At 34.7% G+C, this 23,870-nt stretch overlaps 1 protein-coding gene and 1 pseudogene across 1 annotated transcript; both read left to right on the forward strand.

Annotated features, from left to right (window-relative positions):
- Positions 1–3,006: 3,006 nt before the first annotated feature.
- Positions 3,007–6,397, forward strand: LOC131028483 (oligopeptide transporter 7-like; annotated as a pseudogene).
- Positions 6,398–21,456: 15,059 nt separating this feature from the next.
- On the forward strand, positions 21,457–23,668 carry LOC131028482 (endoglucanase 16-like). The gene is made up of 8 exons (XM_057958767.1): positions 21,457–21,663; positions 21,781–21,993; positions 22,079–22,279; positions 22,418–22,495; positions 22,586–22,738; positions 22,830–22,938; positions 23,082–23,245; positions 23,321–23,668. The coding sequence occupies exons 1-8, from the start codon at positions 21,457–21,459 to the stop codon at positions 23,666–23,668; spliced, it is 1,473 nt and encodes a 490-aa protein (XP_057814750.1).
- Positions 23,669–23,870: the final 202 nt, after the last annotated feature.

The raw sequence follows: 23,870 nt of genomic DNA on the forward strand, positions 1-23,870 counted from the left end.
CGACCATCCATAATCTGCTCCTCCTCTGTAACGAAACCCTTCATACTGCCTGAAACCAGGCCACGAGCGTTTCTCCGCCATTTTCATATGGGATAGGAATTCACACACTTAATATAAATAAAAATATTCATAAATACTTATATTAAAATTCAATACAATTTAAAATATTTAAAAATACTTCTACAATTAAAAATAACATCTTTACAAATAAAGTAAAATCTAATATAAAGAAAACAAACAAACAAACATTTTAAAAACAAAAAAAAACACAAGTGCATATTTCAAAAATAACATGCACACGTGTTTTGCATTAATCAAACAATTGATACAAAAAATAAATAAATATTAGAATATAATAATTTAAAATATACTATTTAAATTGAAATGTTTTTGCAAAAATAATAAATAAATTTAGATTTTTTAAAAATGAAAAATAAAAATTGACACTTATAAATCATTATTTGTGAATTATAAAAATTAAATTGATTTGAACTGAAACATTTAAGATAAATTAATATATAGTTTATTGTTTTAACCATATATATAGTTTTTTTTCTAAATTTATTGTATTTAATAAATATAAAAAATGATAATTTAAAAAAAATAATTTAAAGATCGAAAGGTAATTAAGAAAACCCTCAGAAAAATTTCATATAAAAGTATGTCTTTGCATATATTAAGCTTGACTCATCACATTTCAAAAGTCAAACATATTACTCTTATTTGTTTCAGTATTACACTCAGGCCACAAAGGTGTGCAAAATGTGAATTAGAAGGGATCGACAATTACATTGGGTCACCGTGGAATCAAGATGACCCAAAAAGTATACCAATCATACCTGTATCATTGGGCAATTGAAGGTAGATACCACTCACAATGGCATGACTATTATCATACACAAATATTAAGGTCTCACACTACAAAAACAAAAATAGATATTGGGAAAATAGAAAGACATGGACTAACATTTACAGCTATATCTAGAGTCAAGTCATTAAACGAGCTTAACATTCAACCTACATTCTCTTTTGACCAATACTATAAAATGCAAAACAATCCATAAAGAAAAAAGTGGAATCTCAGCTATAGGAACTATCTCTATAAAACATTTAAAGCTATGCAAATATCACCACTATATCCCTCACGATTTCCCTAGTTATTTATTAATTATCGATTTTTAGTTTTACAAATTTCTCCTTTATAGGAATCTATGAGGCAATATCAAGACTATATGCTACAAAGAACACATCTAACCAACCAACAACAAATACATTTAGTATAATCAATTTCCCAATGTAATTGTGTTCATCCACTGGGAAAAACATTTTGCAACAATGATACTAATATAAATGTAATACTCATAAGTTATATCACTTAACATTAGCTTGCATTACTTATAGATTACACCATGTTACAATAACACTAACTTCATACTAAATTTACTACTTAACAACCCTTTAGAGTTTCTTTTTGGTTTTTTTACCAATTTTATAAGTAACATACAACATAAAGATTAAAATTTAACATTAGTGCTCAAAATATATCAAATTTCTTTCTTTTAGAATTTTCCTTTTTACCTACTTAGGTAAATGATGCACTCCTCAAAAAACATCACACCTACTGTAGGCATTAATTATTTTGGTTTTTACATTGGTGTAGAAGGTAACCAAATTTTTATTTTTATAGGTAGTTTTCAGTAATAATATCCTAACTCAAATATTGGTCTATGCAGAATGCTAACAATCATAGGTGCTCAAAATCAAGATGTATCAGGAGATGATACTTTTGGCTCTTACTAATAAGTCATATCATTGTGGCTAGACAATAATGTTCAATGAACATAGCTTGCTAGAAAACATACTTAGATTTCAATTGATACATGGACATATCAAAGATATACAAAGCAATTAATCAAATTGATCTTACTTTTTTGGTCACACTGTTGCACAAAGATGGTCTTCTATTGCACATATACTGCAAAGTTTTTGGGGACATCAATCACTGTCATTCTGGATGACCATGTTCTTGAATTTTCTACAGAAGGGCTACCTACCAATAGACTTGTTTTCAATTATAGTGAAACATTTGTTTGATCTCTTGGAACAAAAAAAAAGAAAAAGATTTTGGAGGACAAGACAAAAGATGAACAAATATCTACATGATCCTTGAGTTAGCGTTCACAAAAAAATTGTATGTCTTTTTTGCAATTTTACAAGTTGTACATAAAAAATCTCAACGATGAACAATGTATTGTATATAGTCAAATTCTTAAGCTAATCATTCTCATACACTTAAAAAATCTTGAATCATCATTACATTACATTAATTCAAATTGAGTCACTATTAATTCAAATTGAGTTCCATTAATTCAAATTGAGTCATCATTACATTACATTTCCATCCTCAATGATTATTTGACCTTTTGAATCAAATTACCCAAATTATATATCTGACTATCAGCATAACCAGCATAACCATTACACCTAATTGAATACTAATAATAAATATCATAAAGGAAAGACAAATTGATGGAAATAAGATAGAAATATATAAGAAGAAAGACATCATGAAAAAACATTAAAAGACTAGATAGTGGAGGGAAAAGAGGGTTAAAAGAACATAAAAACATGGATGTGCCGTCATATCAATTTTGTTTCTTTATTCCAATATTTTTGGATGTGAAAGTTTTCTTGCATCATGAAAGGGGAGCTTTATGGTATAGTTCATAATGGCCTGATCACTCTAGATCGGACTGCTTTTTTTGGTTATGGGGCGCCATTATCAAGCAGGGTCTTCCCACGAGAAATAATAAGTTACGGATAGTGGGGATTCATTCCCAAATGCTTAGAACGAATCTTAACTGTTCTGTAAGCTGGGTATATGCCTCGTGATGGGATTTCTTTACTGCTTAGATTCCAGGGAAGGAATAATGGTAGGCACGTTAGTTTGTTGAAAACGGATCATCAATCACGCAACTAACGGAAGTTCATTCTGGTTCAGAAATAATGGAGGACGCCTGCGGCTCAGCTTCTTTAGCACCACGTAAGAAGTTAATTTTGTTTGGCATTACAGAAAACAACGACTTGTATAATTTACAGTCGTGTTCGTGCCCATTTATACTTCTAACATGATGAATTGTTACTCTGTTATATTGCAGTGCTTGAACATGATAGAAAAATTTCAGAGAGCAACAGTGAGGCGAATATTGAAACTGAATCAGATAACGATGAAAAAGAAGAACTAAGTGGTTTTTACACTGAGGAGATGGCTAATGAGGAAGATGTATCCCCAATTGAGCAAGTAGCTCTTACAGTCTCCACAACTGATGATCCATCTCTTCCTGTGCTCACTTTCAGGATGTGGCTGTTGGGATTGCTTTCATGTATGGGTATTTCTTTCCTCAATCAGTTTTTCTCCTACAGAATAGAACCTCTTACTATCACCGCAGTATCTGCACAGATTGCTATGCTCCCACTAGGGCGTTTAATGGCTGCGACACTGCCTGAAACTAAGTTTAAGGTCCCTGGCACCAAATGGAAGTTTTGCTTGAATCCAGGACCTTTTAATGTGAAAGAGCATGTCCTAATTACCATCTTTGCTGGTGCTGGAGCCAACCCTGTTAGTGCAATCAAGATTGTCAACATCATAAAGATCTTCTACAAAAGAAACCTGGATCTATATGTAGCCCTATTGTTAGTTCTCGCGTCACAGGTAAAAGTATAGTTTACAATTTTATCCCATGCTCATTAGCTCAATGAATTAGTAACTGTCGATTTCTGTATTGGCACATGTGCTGTTGTGAAATCAAAACCAGGTTACAATTTTATCCCATGCTTATTGGCTCGATGAGTTAATAGAATGGAATGGAGGATCTTTGGGGTCACAAATGTTATAACTAAGATTTACTGAGCAATGCAAAAACTACTCCAATTTTTGTGACATAAGATGTATAAGTTATCCCATAAATGGTTATCTTGTTTAGCAGACATTGGGCTTTGGATGGGCTGGCATATTTCGAAGGTATTTGGTAGAGCCATCTACAATGTGGTGGCCTGCAAATCTGGTCCAAGTCTCTCTATTCAGGCATGATCTTTTTTACCATCTTAGGAGCTAAAGGCTTAAGCTCGGCTGCATTTGTGATCATGTTCTGTAATTAGGTTTCTGTTGCTGGTTCTTGTTTCCTCTTTCTCTGCCAAATGATTTCTTTAACATCACCCTTCTGTTGTAGTAGATAGATTATAGCCCTTGCTTTCCAAATTGGGCAGTGCAATCCTTTTGTTTACTGACAGCTTATCAGAAAGGGCTTCTAATTCCTCCCTTGTTTTTATCTCTTGTGCCTCTTACTATTATGCCATTCAAAACTGTTGAGAAAACTTTTTATGCCAATTATTGGGTTTTTTTTTTTAAATCACGGATTCTGTTGCAGAACACTTCATGAGGAGGAAAAGCAACAAAAAGGAGGCGTAACGCGTATCCAGTTCTTTCTAATAGCTTTAACATGCAGCTTTGCTTATTACCTGCTTCCTGGGTATCTTTTCCCCGTGCTGACATCTTTTTCATGGCTGTGCTGGATGTTCCCTCGATCCGTTATTGCACAGCAGGTTGGTTCAGGCCTTCATGGGCTAGGTCTGGGTACTCTTGGATTGGATTGGTCAACTATCTGTTCATATCTGGGAAGTCCACTGGCAACACCCTGGTTTGCTGTAGCCAATGTGGCCGTTGGCTTTGTGCTCATAATGTATGTCATTACGCCACTGTCATATTGGTTTGGTGTTTATGATGCTAGAGTCTTCCCCATATTTTCTAAGGATCTCTTCACATCTACAGGACAGATTTACAATATTTCTGCTATAGTGGATTCCAACTTTCATTTGGACGAAAAGGCCTATGAGAAGTATGGCCAGTTACATTTTAGCACATTTTTTGTCTTTTATTATGGCGTAGCCTTCGCAGCATTGGCTGCCACGGCCATGCATGCAGTCATCTTCCATGGAAAGTAATAATTTCTCTCTTCCTCCACTCTAATATAATTCAGACATCATTGGTTTAGATTGGAAATCATTGTCTTAACGTTTCATAATTTGTAATAGCAGAGACATATGGAATCTCAGGATGCATACCTTCAAAGACAGGAAAATGGACGTGCACTCTAGGCTCATGAGAAAATACAAAGCAGTACCAGAGTGGTGGTTTTTCATAATTCTTGCCTTGACTTTAACAGTCACCATTACAGTCTGTGAATGGTTTAAGGATCAGCTTCAATTGCGGTGGTGGGGAGTGCTCCTTTCATGTGGCCTTGCCATATTCTTCACTCTACCAATTGGCATTATAAAGGCTACTACTGATAAGGTATTAAAGACTTGCATTTTGAAAAAGAGGACAGATCATGCTACAAATTCTTGCATACATGTACTTTCTCTTACATTTTCCTTGGCTCAATGCAGAGCCTGGGCTTGAATGTCGTTTCCGAATACATTTTTGGCTACATCTCCCCAGGCAGACCAGTGGCCAATATCTGCTTCAAGATGTTGAGTTTTATCACCATCGATCAAGGCCTAACTTTTCTCCAAGACTTCAAACTTGGTCAGTATATGAAGATCCCTCCACGCTCCATGTTCATGGCACAAGTAAAGCTCTTAACATCCTGTTCAAATTCTGTGATTTAGTTAATTATTCTCACTTTAATTATTGAGGATTCTCCTTCACATTGCACTCATATATATTTATTTATGCAGATGGTAGGGACAAGTGTTGCTGCTCTGGTACACATGGGAACAGCATGGTGGATGATTGACAACGTTCCCAATCTGTGCAACACAGCTGCCTTACCAGATAACAGTCCATGGGTTTGTCCAGTGGACCAACTGGTATATGATGCATCTGTGGTTTGGGGATTAATCGGTCCAAGGCGAATTTTCGGAAGCCTTGGCCCATATGGTGCTGTTAACTGGTGTTTCCTAATAGGAGCCATAACCCCAATCCTGGCATGGCTTTTGCAAAAGTTGTGGCCTGAGAAAACTTGGATAAAGTATATCAATATGCCTGCTTATTGGAACGGTATCACACATGCCTCCTGCCACTGCAGTGAATTTCACTAGCTGGTTGATTATAGGATTTATTTTTAGCTTTGTGATATACAGATATCACAAACAATGGTGGCAGAGACACAACTATTTGCTTTCAGCAGGACTGGATGCAGGTTTGGCATGCATGGCTGTGCTTCTCTATGTTTGTTTGGGCCTCGAGAGTGTATCTTTGAAGTGGTGGGGAACAAGTTTAAATGGTTGTCCATTAGCTTCCTGTCCAACTGCTAAGAACATATCAGTTGATGGTTGTCCAATCTTTGTTTAACAAAAATAGAATTTAATGTGTTTTTTTTTGTTTTTTTGGGGGCAAGGAAAGAGTGAATTTATAAAGAGTCTTCTTTCTTTGTACAGTCTAGACCCCAGAATTACCTGGGGTCAACACTAATGAGTGGCTTCAGGGGTCCATATGAAATGACAATATAATATATTTTAAGTTGGAAGTTGTTTGATTTATTCTTACAATTGTTATTTTGCTTTCCCAAAGTAATATTTGAGTTTTTTAATTTTGTAGTGTGTTGATTTTAAGATTATTATTTTTTATTAAATTGGACAGTTTCTATTGATATTTTTAGTTATGTTTTCATTTTAATTCTGTAATATTTCAAGTCTAATTGTAATTTGTCTCATCTTTAGTCATCGTTTTAAGAGATAGGTATTGTCTATTTTATGTACTCATGCATTTATTACATCCATCATAGAGTCCCTTAGGAGGGAGAGAGCCACTTTCATAGCTTGTCTAGATGTATAGATGTCTAGTAGTATAATTGAGAGGATTGTTAAAGAATATGTAGCAAATACATAATGGTTCCATCGAATTGTATTTTGAGAAACAAGTTACTATATAAATGAGTATGAATCTAGTATTTCATAGCAATAATAAGTGTGTTTAAAATTGAACATTATTATATCAAAAAATTAGTTCAACAAGGATTGGTTGGGATTATATATTGTCATACAAAGGTTTATATATCCATTATATTCATTAAACCGTTTGCTAGTGGCCAATTTAAACAAGTTTGGGATTTGCTTTGAGTTTTTCTTAATAATCATTATGAAAATGAATGAAAGAACAATGAAACATTATTGTTTCATTTTGATTAGATGATTTTTTTAAAAAAAAATAAAATTAGAATTTAGATAACATATAGTTTTCATTTAATTTGTTCTTTTATTATAAATGCTAGTTGTTAATGTATACCTTAAAAATTGCCACATTCCCCACAATAGGTACAACCACAATGGACAATTATGAGGAAAAAATAAACAAAATAAATTAAATAAGTATGGGTGCCCTTGCACATGTTATGTACATCCATCATTTCATAAGTTGATGTTAAAATAGAGCGTGGATATCTATCAAAGCATAATAGATGGAGGGATTTTGTTAAAGGGATGGGTTAGGTGCATAGAGAGGAGAGGGAGGAAAGAAGATGCAGAGGGGGGTTCAATCCCTCCTTGGAAGAATGTTACGTTTAGGAAACTTGTATTCCACGACACCTTTTGTGTACCAGTGGAAGGGAATGAGATGTGAGAGCATCAAATACAAGATATTAGCATGACCAAGGAGGAAGGAGACTAGATCAAAAGGCAAGGAAGGTTTGTATACTAGCAACGTGTCACTTTTTATAGTTGAGAGGATAATTTTATTCATCTCTTGGCCAACATATACTTTAATCTAATCCCCATTACAGTGGAAAGTGTTATCTTAAATACCATGGCCTGTTTATCTAGGGTTTCCCACATCAAATGAAGTTGTAATATCTAAGGAGGCTACAATGTTGACTAGATGGGTGGAGACTCATAGACTAGGATGTAGATGAGATTTAGAAGGGTTCAAATTTATATTTGCAAGTTACATTTTCTTAAAAGATTATATTGATTCAAGGAAAATGTATAACATCTAAAGTTTTATGTAGGCACGATTCTCATCCAAATCTTTACCCAAGCCAAGTGGCCATTTTTGATTTTATCGTTAGTATTATTCTCTCTTCATGTGTTGGCCAATTAGGAGAAAAATAAAGTAATAAAAGTGTTGTTAATGTACATGACTATTTTACCATATTTAGTTTGAGGTTGTCTTAGCTTGTAAATATTTATTGAAAATCGACATAGAAATGTTTTGAGTGGAGGTGTTGTTGGCCATACCAAACAAATATTGTTGCTAGTGGGTATGCCCTCATCATGAAAGAACTGCACTCAACCACTTCAAACAATAGTCGTTGTGATCCATATATGATATATTGGTTGTGTGCATGTGTATTAAATTTTATTCTCAAGTAATAAGGAAGGATCTCACATTCATGTTAGTAAGGAAATATATCTATGTAGTTGAGATAATTGGTTAAGAAAGAGGAACATAAAAGTGCCAAATGGTTTGATTTTTACTACTACATGTGACCTATAGTATTGCCGTGTGTTAGTAAGATCTCCTTGGACATGAATTAAGTTTTGTTATGATATTTCAATTCCTTTATAATGATAACAATTATGCCTAATAATGTCAATGATTATTTTTTTGGGTGTAGAGGATAACACATCAATATTTCTTTTATATGGCTAGATGTGCCATAACCATGTAAATATTGAGTTTCATGGTAGCATAACCATGTAAATATTGAGTTTCATAGAGGCATAACTATGTTAGTAAGATGTTGTGTTGGGCTTGATGGTACTACCCTATACTAGATGGTAGTATGGATTCATATTAACACACCTTGTAAATTTATATATTTATACTCTATATCCATGTAGGGTAACATATTTTATTAGTTTGGGTTAAGTATGTTGTTCTAGTCTTTCTACATCAATGGTAAAGAATTTAGGGTATGATTAATTGTGGACAATATTATTAAGATAACACTAGTTGACCATAGTTGTTTGAACTACATTTGAAGAAATTTCATTGGGGTTACAAGTTTAGAAGTTGATGACAACAATAGTAGCCAAGAATCATTTGCAAGCAAAACATTAGGCACACGAAAGAGATCAGGAAAAGATAATATGCTCTGATACCATATAGAAGGTGATGATACAACCACATGAGCCAAGAATCATCTGCAAGAAAAATACCTGTCACACAAAAGAGATCAAGCAAGCATTATATTCTCAATAACAACCCGATAATTATGTTTTATTGTACATATTAATGACTGGAGATACAATTACAATGAATGAATGAATACTTATAAAAGGATGAATGAAACCCTAGATGTAAAACCCTAAAGGCTAGATTAAATCAGCATACACCAAGTGTCACAATCATAATGTATGAGACAACTCAAGCTATTATTAGCCTAATTTAATAAAAGGAAAAAGCACCTAAGTTTAGCTTAAGTGAAAAAGTAATTAAAGAACCTAATTAATAAATAATTAGACAAATCTATTAATTACTCCAACAAACAAGTAGAGACTTGCTACAATTGCATTTTCCTAAATTTAAATTTATTGTATGTAATTATTGATCTTGATGATTAAATATTCAATGGAAGGATGCATCTAATATCATATAACTCACTTCTAGTGAGTTTTATTACTTAGGATATGGTCTTTTCTTGGTGATAAGTAATCATTGTATCCTATGGACTGTTAATGAGATGAACTTGCAAGGGGGGTGGTATGTCTATTGAATTACAAATCATAAGGGTGGATTTATCTAAAATTTGAGATCTTGGTGTCCTTGAAGTTTAATATCATAGATTTGTTGTGGGTTAACTTGTTCAGCTTTCGTTGCCTATTGTTTGGTTTTATTAATTGATGTGGGAATTAATCATGCATGGTCATATCTCGGTGATAAGTAATCAACCTAGCCTATGAGATAATAAAATAAACCTATAAGGGGGATAGTTTGTCTATGTTGAATTACAAATCATAAGGGCAGAGAGGTCTAACATTTGATATCTCAATATCCTTGAAGTTCCTTAGTACAATTTAACTAAGGGTAAAATTAATTGGGTTTTTCATATGTCTATTTGATATAGGGCTACTCCACCCAACATTCACACATGACACAACAATAGAGATTCACATAGAAAATGTCAAGAAGGAAAACAAACAATTTATATTCCTTCAATGAAATGAAACAAACTATTAAGAGATTCTATTGCATCAACCCAATGGGATTATTTCATCACAAAAAAATCAACTTTAACAAAAAAATTTGCAAGTAAGAGATACCATCTACACTATTAGAACCATCCTTCGTAGTCTTCATTCACCTTTGTATTTGGCACTAATAACTCTTACACCATTTTCCCCACCTTATTTTGAATGTTTTGAAAAGTTTAATTGCCCTTTTTGAGTACCCATAAGTCCAACCATTCATTTTCCCACCCAAGAAGATATTTTATTTGAAATTTGAAATCTACAATTTGGTAACACAACTTTTAAGAGCCATAGCTTTTGACTTGAGTATTTGCTTGACATGGACCATAATATTATTATATATAGGTTCAAAATGATTTTAATTACTCCCAATAGAAAGTGTTGATGAAATTTTTTTTTTATTTCTCCGTGAATTTAACTTGTTGACAGCTAAAAAGGATTATTAAAATTCCTTAATTTTTTAAAATTTTCATCATTAAAGAGAAGATGGATTCCCTAGTTTACCTTAAGGACAAGAAAAAGTAGATTGCATTCATGGAAGAGGTGATATAGATCATAGGTTAAAGGAGGCCTTTAAAATAAATTTGATGGTAGTGTTATATGTGGTAAGAATGGTTTTAGGTGACACTTTTATATCTTCAACTCATTGATATAGAGTTAAAATAGATGTTAACTCTATATTCTTGGTGATTCTCCTAGATATCGAGGAACCTAAGGAGGTGATAAGGAATGTTGGTAAATCATTAATCAAGTGAAGGTGGCTCTATGAAATGAAACAAACTTTGGATGCTATAGTTTTTAGGGTTGGGGTTTAATCCTAGATCTAGTGCTAGATCATCAATGATTGAAGAGAATTTGGAAAATAGGAATAGAAAGAGGCTTAGGGAGGTGAAGTTGTAATTATGCAACAAAAGAATGAGAATTAAGGTGATGATCTATTTTGGGTTTAAAAAAAGATATCAATTTGCTGCACGCATTTAAGAAAAAATTAAAAAAATTGGAAATCATTTTCTGGACCATCAATTATGATGTTTAAGTCTCATAAAAGAAAACATAAGAAATCAACAAGGTTGCAAAGAGATAAAAGAGGAAGGCATGGAAGAGTGGGGTTGCCATTATGGCTCGTATGTAACAACTTGTGAAATATAATAAAAATTGAAATAAATAGAACAACACAAGATAACGTGAGAAGGAGACTTTAGAGAGTGAGGTGTCAAATTTGGAGTGTGGCTGCCAACTAAATTTGGAAAGAAGTAACACCTCCTGAAGGCAGTTTTCAATTTGCTTTTGAAATTGGAATTTGGAGGAGTTTTTCTATGCCAAGCGGTGAAGATGAGGCAATTTCTAAAATGCAAAGGTTGTGTACTAAGAAAGGAGGACCTTGAAGGAATTAAGGGATAAACCAAATGGGTAAGGGGTGTGGGTTGTGAGCATGTAATAGGGAGAGGGAGTCAATATACAAAAGTGTAGTGGGACTACATAAGGAGAATTGGGAGCTGCTAGTAAAGGATGAGCAACATACAAAGTAAATAGGGCAGAGGTGAAGAAGAAAGTATAAAGGAAGAGAAAATAAGAAAAGAGGAGAGACTGAGATATGTGAGGCCATGAAGGCCATTCTTGTAATGTGATTATCTAGATGTTTTACTTAAAAAATTTATAGATGTATTTTATTTATGTTGCTTTATGATTTTGTTAGTAGCAGAGAGTCTCTTTTGTTAACAATGTTTGGGTGATAATTTATAAGTGAAGTTTGAGGGTAAGGTTGTTTGTTGCCATGCATCAATCAATCAATTTGCAATACATAGGTTCATGGGTGCCCTTTATTATCAAAGTTGTTGGGGAATATGATAATACCCACAAGGTTCATGCCAAATAATAATTGAGTTCTTGAAAGAAATAACTACCAGTGATCCTATGACAAGTGTGGATTGGTCCTTTCTCCTTTGTGTGAGAGGTAGGGTGATCAAATGTAGAAGAAGATAAGATAATCACTAGTAACTACGAATGCTTAAGAATTCAAAATATTAGAATAATTTCTAATAGTTCCACAAGTTGGTGACAATATTTTAAAAAATATTGATTATGATGTAATATTAACCCTCTCTTGGAGGAGCATTTAAATTAACATGTTTGGACTATTATATATTGGTATCTATATAAGGAAAACTTAGATACCATGAAAACTATTGAATGAGCTATCAAGAATAGGCACAAGAATCATTAAAAACTAAAATTCAATTGTTGCATTAATGACAACATAGTAATCTGCATCCTCCATCACTTAAAGTACATTTGAATCCATGCCATTGAGATGAAATATTTTTGAACAAGAAAATCTCATTGAACTAGTGATGGTGTTAAATATGGTCACTAATACCATCATGGATCATGTAGAGAGGTAGGTGGGAGAAAATAATGCAAAATAAAATCTAAGTTATATAATTTTGAAGTTATCAGTGATCAAGAATGCCTCATGATGCCACTTTTTAAGAATCAAAGAGCAAGAGTACATCATACCTTACGCATAAAGAAAACAAATAAAGTAATCTCTACATCACTAAATCTAAATATATAGATAAAAGAAATGTCCGAGAATCATGAAACATAGATACTAAGAAATACAACCCACAAGACATGCAAAGAAAGAAAGGTCCAAACTTGCAATAATTTGTATTGATGTCGACCTGTCTCTCTTTCCTCCCTACACCATGTTTCTCAAATTATTACATTACACACACAAGCGTGACATTACACACCTTGTTTCTCGAGAGTACAAGAACTATGAAGACCAAAATGTAAGGTGTATGATAAATTAATATTATTTTAGTTTCCACGTTCTTAGGACAGTAAAATAATAGAAGAGTCTTAACTTGGTAGCAAATAACTTGTTATGGTCGTTATGCACAGTGGATTTTCATTTGTAAATGCTTAGAACGAGTCTTGGACCGTTCTGCGAGCTGCGCATATGCGTTATTTTTTATCGTTATATAATATGTGGGAAGGTGCCGTGGGTCTGTTCCTTTACTGCCGAGTATCAGTGTTTTCATAATTGTAAAAACATTCCACAAAACAGACCATCAATCACACATACAGACCTAATTGTGGTTTGATTGTCACAAAGTGTTTGTGTTTTTTCATTGAGAATCACAGAAACAAGGTTCAATCTGGTTCAGAAGTTATGGAGTACTCCTGCGGCTCATCTTCTCTAGCATCACATAAAAAGTTGATTTAATTTGGCATCAAAGAAAACAAAGACAGAGAATTTAAAGTTATGTTTATGTATTTTTTAACTTCTAGTACTAACATGATGAATTGTTACTCTGTTATATTGCCGTTCTTGAACATGACACAAAAAATTCAGATAAAAATGGTGAGACGACTACTGAAACTGAGTCAGATAATGAAGAAACGGAAGACCCAAATGGTTGTTACAATGAGGAGATGGCTAATGAGGAAGATGTCTCCCCAGTTGAGCAAGTAGCTTTTACAGTCCCCACAACTGATGATCCATCTCTTCCTGTGCTCACTTTCAGGATGTGGGTGTTGCGATTGCTTTCATGTATGGGTCTTTCTTTTCTCAATCATTTTTATCCTACAAAATAAGTCGAAGGTCCCTGGTACCAAATGGAAGTTTTGCTTGAATCCAGGACCTTTCAATGTGAAAGAGAATGTTCTTATTACAATCTTTGCTGGTGCTGGAGCCAGCTCTGCCAATGCAATCCATATTGTCAACATCATAAAGATCTTCTACAAAAGGAATCTGGACCTATATGTAGCCCTATTGATAATTCTCATGTCACAGGTAAAAGTGAAAATCATAATTTTATCCAATACTCAATTAGTTAATAGCTGTTGATTTATATAATGGCAGATGTACTGTTGTCAAATCAAAATCAGGTTATAAAATAGAATGGAATGTAGGATCTATGGGATAAAAAATGTTGTTAATTTGTTTGAAGGTTTAAAAATGTTGTTAATTTGTTTGAAGGTTTCTAGATTTAATTTTGTTTATTTTTTTAATCAATGTTTCAGATCATATTTCATGATTCATTTTTTTCCTCTTCTGCTGATGATGGATCATAGAATATGATCTGAAACATTGATTAAAAAAACATAATTAAATATAGAAACTTTCAAGTGATATCACCATAAATAAAGCCCTAACTTTTTTGCAAGACTTCAAACTTGGTCAGTATATGAAGATTCCTCCATGATCCATGTTCACGGCACAAGTGAAGCTCTTAGCATCCCATGCCATTCTTGTGATTTAGTTAATTAATCTCACAGTAATTATTTTGGCTTCTCCTTCATATTTCTCTCATATATCTTTGGTCAATGTTTATGCAGATGGTGGGGATTAGTGTTGGTGCACTGGTATACATGGGAACATCATGGTGAATGATTGACAATGTTCCCAATCTGTGCAACACATTTGTCTTACCAGATAATAGTCCATGGGTTTGTCCAGTGGACCAAGTAATATATGATACATATTGTTGGGATTAAGGTGCCTCAACCTTAGGAGTCTCAAGGAAATTATTTAATTAATTTTAATGGTCTTTTGTTACTGTCTAGTTTTTAATAGATTAATTCTATATTTAATATTTCCCAAGTGCACAACTAATTGTGGGGCCCAATGGAAATTTGATGCAATTGAGGAGAAAGAGAGAGACGCGTGTCATGTGTCACAAGGAAGGAAATTTTGAGAGGAAGCTCTCAAAAGTTTCTTCTTCGCGACAAATGGCTACATAGTTTACTTTTTTTTTTCTTGTACATGATTCGGGGAAGGCAATTTGGTGGGACCAAATCTTTCATGTAGGAAGACTTGGAGAAAATATTAGAAAGTTTCAAATTAGCAAATGGCTTGTTTATCTCATCTTGGATGCTTTGTATTGTGGAATAAATAATATTTGTATTAAATATTATTTATGCAAGAGCTATGCAAAAGGAAGTTTCTATTTACATTCATATATACATTCAATGTGGACACTTTTGGGAAGATATTTGTTTTTGCATTGTAAGCTCTATAAATATAAGAATTGCTAGAGGAGCTGTAGAAGAGAGGAGTTCATTATTACAGGGGTTAGGCTACTGGATTTTCTCTAGGATGGAGAAGGATGTAAATCTCCATGTAAAGGCTTAGAACCTAAAGATTGTATTGTAACTGTATTTTGTTGTTGAATAATACGATGACTGTCTAGTTTTGGAGTGTGGGGTTTTTTACTTGAAAGGGTTTTCCCTATGGTAAATTTGTGTTCTATTCTTCTATCTTTTTCTTCTATTTTATGATTTTGTGTTGTTGAATCTAAATGTATGCACGCTGCTGAAACTGTTGTTTGATTTGACAAGATCTTAAATTGCAATCACTTTCCTCTAAGGGTTAATGTGGGAAATAAATTGTGCCTGATTTCGCTTTATGGCATAGTAGTGTGCATTTGTAATTGATGTTGAATTCACATACTGATCTCTGATGTCTTTTCTAGGATGCTCATTTTCCCTTTTATTTTGTATGAGAGCTATATTCTAGGATTTGCAGGTTGCTTGGATGTGCATTTTGTGAGTTGCATGCTTTCATGTACTTGCATGGACTCACATGTTGCTTGCATGTTAATGCATGTGAAGATCCTTGGTGTTTCGGGTTCTAGGTATTCCTTATGTAAAGATTTCTTGGCTTGGCAAGCTTGAGGGAATATGAAGGAATCAACTAAATATTGATCCTTTGGTTAGTTGAATTTTTGCAGTTGTTTTAGTCTTAGGAGACAACACACATTTTGAAGGGTGGTTAAGATGGAGAAAATGAAGTTGGTCAAGTTGAAATGATGTTGATCTGGAGCTCCTGTTTGGTAGCAAAATAATTCCTAATGCATGGGGTGTTTATGCTTCATGGTTGCATGCAACAAAGTTTTCATATTGGATGCTTGTGAGTGGCTCCTAGGTGATATGGAGAATCTTGGGTTGTTTCAACTATGGAGTGATGTGCTTATGCTAGGTGCTTGGATTTCCTAATATTGGAAGGTGCTACTTTTATTGCCCTAAATGCATGGAAGTTATGGAGTTGATCATTTGATGATCTGGAAGCTTTTGGAATAGCTTGTCTCCCTCGGATGCATGTACTAATGGTGGTTATGGAGTTGGCCTACAAACGGTCCTAGAGTTATTGATATTATTTTTCTTTATATGGATGGTTGTACTTGCATGACTTGAATTCATGTTCCTTGGATCTGAGGGGTTTATAGATTTTCCTTCAAAATCTATGGTGATGCTTAGATCTATGATAGTCCATTGTTCTGGGTTAAGCTGTTTGGTTCTTTTTTAGAATTTAAGTCTTCCATATGTGAAGTGGGTATGGATGTGCATGGGTGTTCTCAAACACAGTGATGTTGTAGGTTTCACACGCTAAAAAAAAACTTGTGGTTTTGTGGAGGTGCAAAGGAGCTATTTTCTAGACCCTGTTTTCTTTGGGGTGTTACTAGATGAGATAGTTGTAGTTGTACATGCATGATTTGTGCATGGTGAGAGGAGATGTGATGCTTTGTCTACATGGGAATGTTGGTACGTGATTAGTCACTCAACATTTTTGTGGTGATGCTTGGTGGATTCCTAGACTCTGGTGCTCAATGTGGACATGATTGTCAAATCGGATATGTGCTTGATTTGATATTTGAGTCATGCTGTCTACATGATTGTTCTATATTTGCATGTTGCAATGATTGGATCTATGGGTTATGCATTTGTGTGGGCTAATCACCTATTTAGTTGTAGAGGGATAACTCAGATGTGAATTATCTATATCCACGAGGTTTGATTCGATGTTTATGTAGACTTGTTAGTTGGCCTTGTTCGTGGTCACTTGTGCATTGGTGTGTTTTCTCTGGGATGAGAGGATGGATGATAAGCGAGTACCTGGATAATTAGTTATGGGGTCTTGTAGCATGGTACATTTCCTTGGTTTGGATATCTTGGTTTCATTTGGTGTGATTAGCTTTACACTTGCATGTGTCTGGACCTGGATGATTTTTAGATTTGGGAGAAGGTGTGTCATGTGCTTGGAGAGATCGGTATCAATTTTAGTGGGAGATTTAGTAGTGACTATGTATTCATCACTTGGTGATGGATGATCTTCTTTAGTGATGTAGATGGTTTGCATAGACTCTTAGATCTTGTTGCTATAGAAGGGTTCTTTAATATTTTGCAAGTACACTATTTGAGGATGTGTAACATTATGCGGCCATGGAGGCCTCTTAGAGTCTTTGGTGTGAGGTGTTGGTTGTTCTTGACAAGTGATGTTGGTTTATAGTATGTCGGTGTTATGTCATGGTATACTCTTGATTGTGCATTACAGTTTGGTATGATAGATTGCTCTTAAGACCATGGTATGCTCACTTGGAGCATGTGATCTCCTAAGAGGGAATGGTAAGATTACAATGTCATGATGGGTTCCTAATTCAGCTCATTGGAGCTTTGATAGTGGTTTGGTAAGTTCTCTTTGTATTGGGTGCATTGGTCATATGCTCAAGAACTTCATGGGAGTGTAGAGATGCATTTGGAGTTTGGCATGTATTGATCATTTTCTGTACTCATGGATATATGGAGACTTAGGTGAGGCTATAATTCTCTTGAAATGAGAGACATGTGCTGAGATGGTTACTCTTGATGATATTTTAGCTGGAAGTCTGAGGAGCCTAAACCTTGATTGGACATGAGTTCAATAGAGACCTATGAGGAGATTTCTCTTGGATGAGTCCAATTGGAGGAGCATTCTCATTCCCCACTCTTGGTCTACTAGGCGGTTTATAACTTGAGAGATATTTCCCATTGTTTCTCTTAGGTGGGTTATGCCTTTCTTTCATATTCATGGATCTTGAGCTAAACTTAGATAGTTCTGGAGGATTCATTGTGAGAGATGGATAACATGAATATCTCCTTGGAATATGTTTTCTTTTATAATGATAATAGGGGATGGTAGTGGGCTAATTTCTTGGAATGGGAAATGGAGTAGTTTGATCTTCTTTGAGAGGCTTACATCCATGTAGATTCATGATGCATATGCTATGTTTGATTCTGGAAAAATAGAAATAATATAGGTATTAAAAACTAGAAAAAAGTTTCCTATTTAGACCATCAATATCAGTCTAATTCTAAACAATTGTTTTCTAAATTTACTTCATTTTTTATTCCCAGTTAGTGTCAACATGTAATGTCCCCTTTTGGGATGATCCTAAATCTTTCTTTAAAATCAAAGGTTCAATTATAAATAAGAAATATAGAATATTAATTATCAATTTCCTTTCCAATATAAACTTTGGTACTAACCCTACAATAATAATAGTCAACATTTGAAAAGCCATTCATCAGAACATTTATTTTTATAATGGGTAGGGATCCAACAACATATAAGTGCATATATCTTAATAATCATCTCAATCTATTTAGGTAAATCATGTAATGGTCCTTTGAACTTTAGAAACCAAAAGCATCTATAGAACTCAATTTCCCATAATCAACCATAATAGGGGTTGGAGAAGAAGCACAATAAGACACCTGGAACAGTCACCACAACTAAGCCCAAGAGTGTGGAGCATCCAACAAAGACAACTTGACACGTTGGCCCCAAGTGGCAGGAACTCTTCTACATCGAACATGAGGTAAGATACTTAAAAGGAGAACTTGTATCAACTCTCCAAACTATGGTTGCACAATAGGGCTCTTGGAATGTTTGCCACAATTAAGCCTAAGGGCATGTAGCTCTATTCTTGGGTGTGAGAAAGTTACAATCACGGGGCAATATTTTCTTGTTGAACACACCTTGTATGTCTTCTTAAAAAATAATACACAAGTGTGGGACATCTATGATAGGAGAGGAATCACTCTATTCTTCATAATTATGAAAGGTAGTGATGATGACCTCTTGTCCTATTTTATGAATAGCATGAAAAGTGGGAGAGCTGTTGTGGGAAATATCAAAATCGAGGTTTCAGAAGAGCTAATTGTCCAAGTGATTGGGTTGAAGTGTGATGGAAAAAAAGTCTCTTGAATAAGTGAAAAAATTCTTATGAGGACTGCATTTCAATGTTTCTAGAGGATGGTGAGGGAATAAAGAGACACTAGAATTGATTTAGCAAAGAAAATCTTTCATTATTGTGAGGATCCATTACCTACCGCATGATAAAGTACTTCAAATTGGAGGGACAATTTGTAACAATCCACAGGTACCATTTTCCCATTCTTAATCACTTAAAGACATAATAAGCTTGTTAGTTATCTATTATTTTTATTTTCTTCCATGGACAAGTGTTCTTTTGAATATTTTTACCCACCTTTATATAAGGGCTTGATTCATGCCATTTACAATTACTACTTGGATAAAACCTCACTCTCAACCCCACTCCACCCTATAATTCTCCTAATTATCATAACCAGAAGCCTCCTCATCCTAGTAGTTCCAAAAGGAAAATTGCTTCTAAAGATGAAAGACACATCTTCCTCCCATGCCATTTCTTTATGCAATGCTCTCCTCTATTCTCCAAAGGTTGTTGAGGCTATAAATAAAAATCCACCTAAAGAAAATTGGAGAACGGCTAGAAGATTCCACTTTTAATGATGAAGAAATAGAGAGTAGTGATGAAACTCATGATGAGCCCCTTAACTTGGTTACTAAAGAATCCCTTTCTCATTCCACTGAGGCTAAGACCCACCTTAATGATGTACTTGAAGGGCTAAACAGTCTTAAGGATTATGGGGATGATGAAGCTAAGGAATAGAATGTTGGCCATGGTACTAAGTTGAGTCCCAAGATTGGCATGTGTTGGCTGCGGAGTTGGAGGATTTGAATGTTAGGGTTGATATCTTAGAGACCCCATAGAACTGCCTTAAATATGAAATAAACAGAGATTGGATTGTGTTCCTCAAGAATGGTATGGAGAACCTAGTAAGAATCAATAAAAACCTAATACAAAAAGCACTTGTCAAGTTGGCGATAGTAGGTAAAAAGATTGAGAGAAAGAGAAAGAAGAAAGATCTAGTGAGGGGGGATGAAACTAAAGCTAAAGGAAACAATAGTTGTGCCTCATCCACTTGGGATACATAGAACTAGAGGAGATGTTAGATGGATGGGGCTACAACTCTTAGTGTCCCCTTTGTTCTTTCTATGTATTGTTCTACTATAAGTTGTTTCTAGGTTATTGTTTCTGAACTTTGGAAGTGAGTTGTTTTATGAACAATTTATCAACTCTTCCTTTGTATGGTTGGTGGGCTTGATCTCCAAACTCTTGTTTTGATTTTTGTTGATGAATTTTTATTTGGATGTCTAATGGATTGGGGCTATTCCTTGCTTAATCTAATAAAAAATAACTAGAAACCATAGAAAATAGAGGAAACCAACATGCGACCACAAGAGAAACTAAGATTCATTTAACAATATTAGGTCTTATATAGCCTACAACTCGTTATTGAGAAACTTTTATTTTTCTTCAAATGACTTCTCATTATGGAAGAGGCTTGAACCAGCCACTACAAGCAAATGAGGATACGAGTAGGGAGTGTCTTCTAAATGGCTTTTCTTTTTTTGAACTAGAGTGGTGAGAACTATGACGAGGCTAAAGACCAGCTTATTGCAACTTTCATTTCTCTTTTCTCTTATGCAACTCCTATTGAAAATATTGAATGATAGTGACTATGTTATTGATAGATACCTTACAATAAACAATTAACTTCTAATTACATTTTTTAGCATATTAAAACATATTGCAAACCAAAAATATTTTTCCAATATATAATACAATAAGTACTTACTACACGTATGCATTCTATATTAAAGTATTAATATAATTTTAACAAGAGTATTATATCTTAAATCAAACTACAAACTTTAACCTGCCTTAAGCCTGTAATTATAATATTTTTCTCCCTTACTAGTCATCAACGAACGATGATAATAACTAACGGTAGCATTGCGGTGCAGACGGAAAATAATACAAAACAAAACAAAAGCTAAAACTTATAATTCTTATGAATAAGAACAAATCAAAATTGAAGGTAAAACGTATATATCTTGTGAAACGTATAATTCTTGTGAACAACAATCGAAGGAAAGACACATGATATAAGGCATCAACCTGCTTTCACGTATTTATCGTTTATTTTGTGGTGTCTCATGCTCTAAATCTTGCAGTCCCATGCATTACTCAGCAACAGAAACTCATACACAGTCCTCCTGATAAATTTAGCGCACAATTCTAAATTGCATATCAAAGAAAGCAGAGGACCCATATGGCCAAGGCAATGGAAGCGCTTTTGGCAGTGGTCTTGTTGCTGTTTTGTGGTGAGTGGCAGCTGGTTCGTGGAGAATTCGATTACAGAGATGCTCTATCTAAGTCTATCCTCTTTCTAGAGGCCCAACGATCCGGTAAACTCCCACAATCTCAGCGAGTAAAGTGGAGAGGAGATTCTGGCCTCACAGATGGGAACTTGCAAAACGTAAGTAGAAGCAGAAATAGATCCTTATTCAATTTGTTTAGAAATAAAAATAGAAGTGGATCATACTATCATTCTACATTGACTCCATACAAAATTTTGTGTGCAACTGAACTGTAGGTTGATTTAGCCGGGGGTTACTACGATGCAGGCGATAATGTGAAATATGGGCTTCCCATGGCATTCACTATCACCACACTCGCTTGGGGCACACTGGATTATGGGAAAGAGTTGAAAGCTGCAGGAGAGATTCAGAATGCAAGGGACGCTATTAGATGGGGAACTGACTACTTTCTCCAGGCTAGTGCAACTCCAAATCAATTATGGGTTCAGGTAAAGAAATCTAAGCTAAAATATTCAGCATTCATTCTTCAAGATTATAAAAAACTAACGAGGTTGATCTTGATGCATAAAATAGGTGGGTGATCCCCAGGCAGACCATAATTGTTGGGAGCGTCCAGAAGATATGGACACTCCTCGAACTCTTTACAAGATTGATAAAGACACCCCTGGATCAGAAATTGCTTCAGAAACGGCCGCAGCCTTGGCTGCCTCCTCCATTGTTTTCAGATTCAGAAACCCTCGTTACTCACACCTTCTCCTCCAACGTTCTCAATCAGTATGTTTGGGTGCTCAAGTAAAATAGAAAACCTAACTGTCAACTAACACAGCAAAATCAACTAGTTTCATCCATCCATTTTGAGGAAATCTTGTGAATCCATCTTCTTTCTAACCGGCCATTTATGTTTCCCTTCAGCTCTTCAGTTTTGCCGATCGATACAAGGGCACCTACGGAGGAGAGTGTCCATTTTATTGCTCTGTTTCAGGCTACAATGTAAGCAGAATTTGGTTTTTTATCTAGAATATGCACTTGTAAGCAGAATTTGGTTTTCTTTAACATATGCACTTGTAAATATGATCTCAGGATGAGCTTCTCTGGGCTGCATCTTGGCTATACAGAGCTACGAAATCCCCATATTATTCGAACTATATTATCCAGCACGACGATCTAAAGGCATATGTTAATGAATTCAACTGGGGCCTCAAATATGCTGGAATTCAAGTGCTTCTAACAGACGTAAGCATAGACTGATTGGTGCAATTTTTCAAATAAAATGTAATATAAACATACTCTAGCTTAAAGCTAACTTATGCACTTCACCAACCAGTTATATTTCCAAGGGGAAGCTCAATTCTCAGCCTATAGAAGTCATGCAGAACGCTTTGTGTGTTCACTTCTTCCAGGCAGTGCCATTCGTTCTGTTAAAACCACCCCAGGTGAGCTCTCTTTTTCTTCACCAGTACCACGAACAATCATTCCTTTTCTAGTCACAGCCATGTAAATCTTTTATTACTCCTTTTCTAATCATAGCCTGCAAAATTCTCTTAGTGATATCTATAATTCAATTCTTTTGTCACAGGAGGTTTGATGTATGTTAGAGATGGCGCCAACACTCAATATGTTACCAGTGCTGCTTTTTTGCTGGCAAGATACAGTGATTTACTGTCAACTAAGAAGCAAACATTGTCATGCGGCAACACTCTCTTTAAACCCAGCGACATTATGGGCTTCGTAAAGCTACAAGTAAGCACACTGCATGTATTTGTATTTGTATTTTGGAGCATACAATATAATGAATCCTAATCATATCCTTTGCACATTGATTATTTATTAGGAAGGAATCCTCTGGGCATTTCATATATGGTAGGATACGGTTCCAAATATCCAAGGCAACCACATCACAGAGGAGCATCTGTACTTTCCATTCATCAACAACCAAGGAAGATCAAATGCGTTGAAGGTTTCATGAACTGGTTTCACAAAGATTCTTCCAATCCAAATACATTAACTGGGGCAATAGTGGGGGGACCAGATAAATATGACCGTTTTGTAGACCTCAGGACCAAATCTAGCATGCTTGAACCTACAACATACATAAATTCTCCTCTCGTGGGTGTTCTTGCAAAATTGTATAGAATGACATGCAAAACTAATAGGGGGTTTTGATTTCCTCGGACATCAAATAATTACGAGAAATCTTTCCATCGATCATTGGAAATGATAAGACTAGAGTAGTTACAATTATGGGAGGCTATATGAGAAAAGGTCCCCAAGAAGAATCATGTCAATTTTCACACAATAAAAATTATTATTTCCAAGTTAGTAGCTTTAATGGTGAACAAGGCTCTAAGTTAAAAATATATAAATC

This window comes from Cryptomeria japonica, chromosome 5 (genome assembly GCF_030272615.1).
Source record: "Cryptomeria japonica chromosome 5, Sugi_1.0, whole genome shotgun sequence".
NCBI classification, from domain to species: Eukaryota; Viridiplantae; Streptophyta; class Pinopsida; order Cupressales; family Cupressaceae; genus Cryptomeria; species Cryptomeria japonica.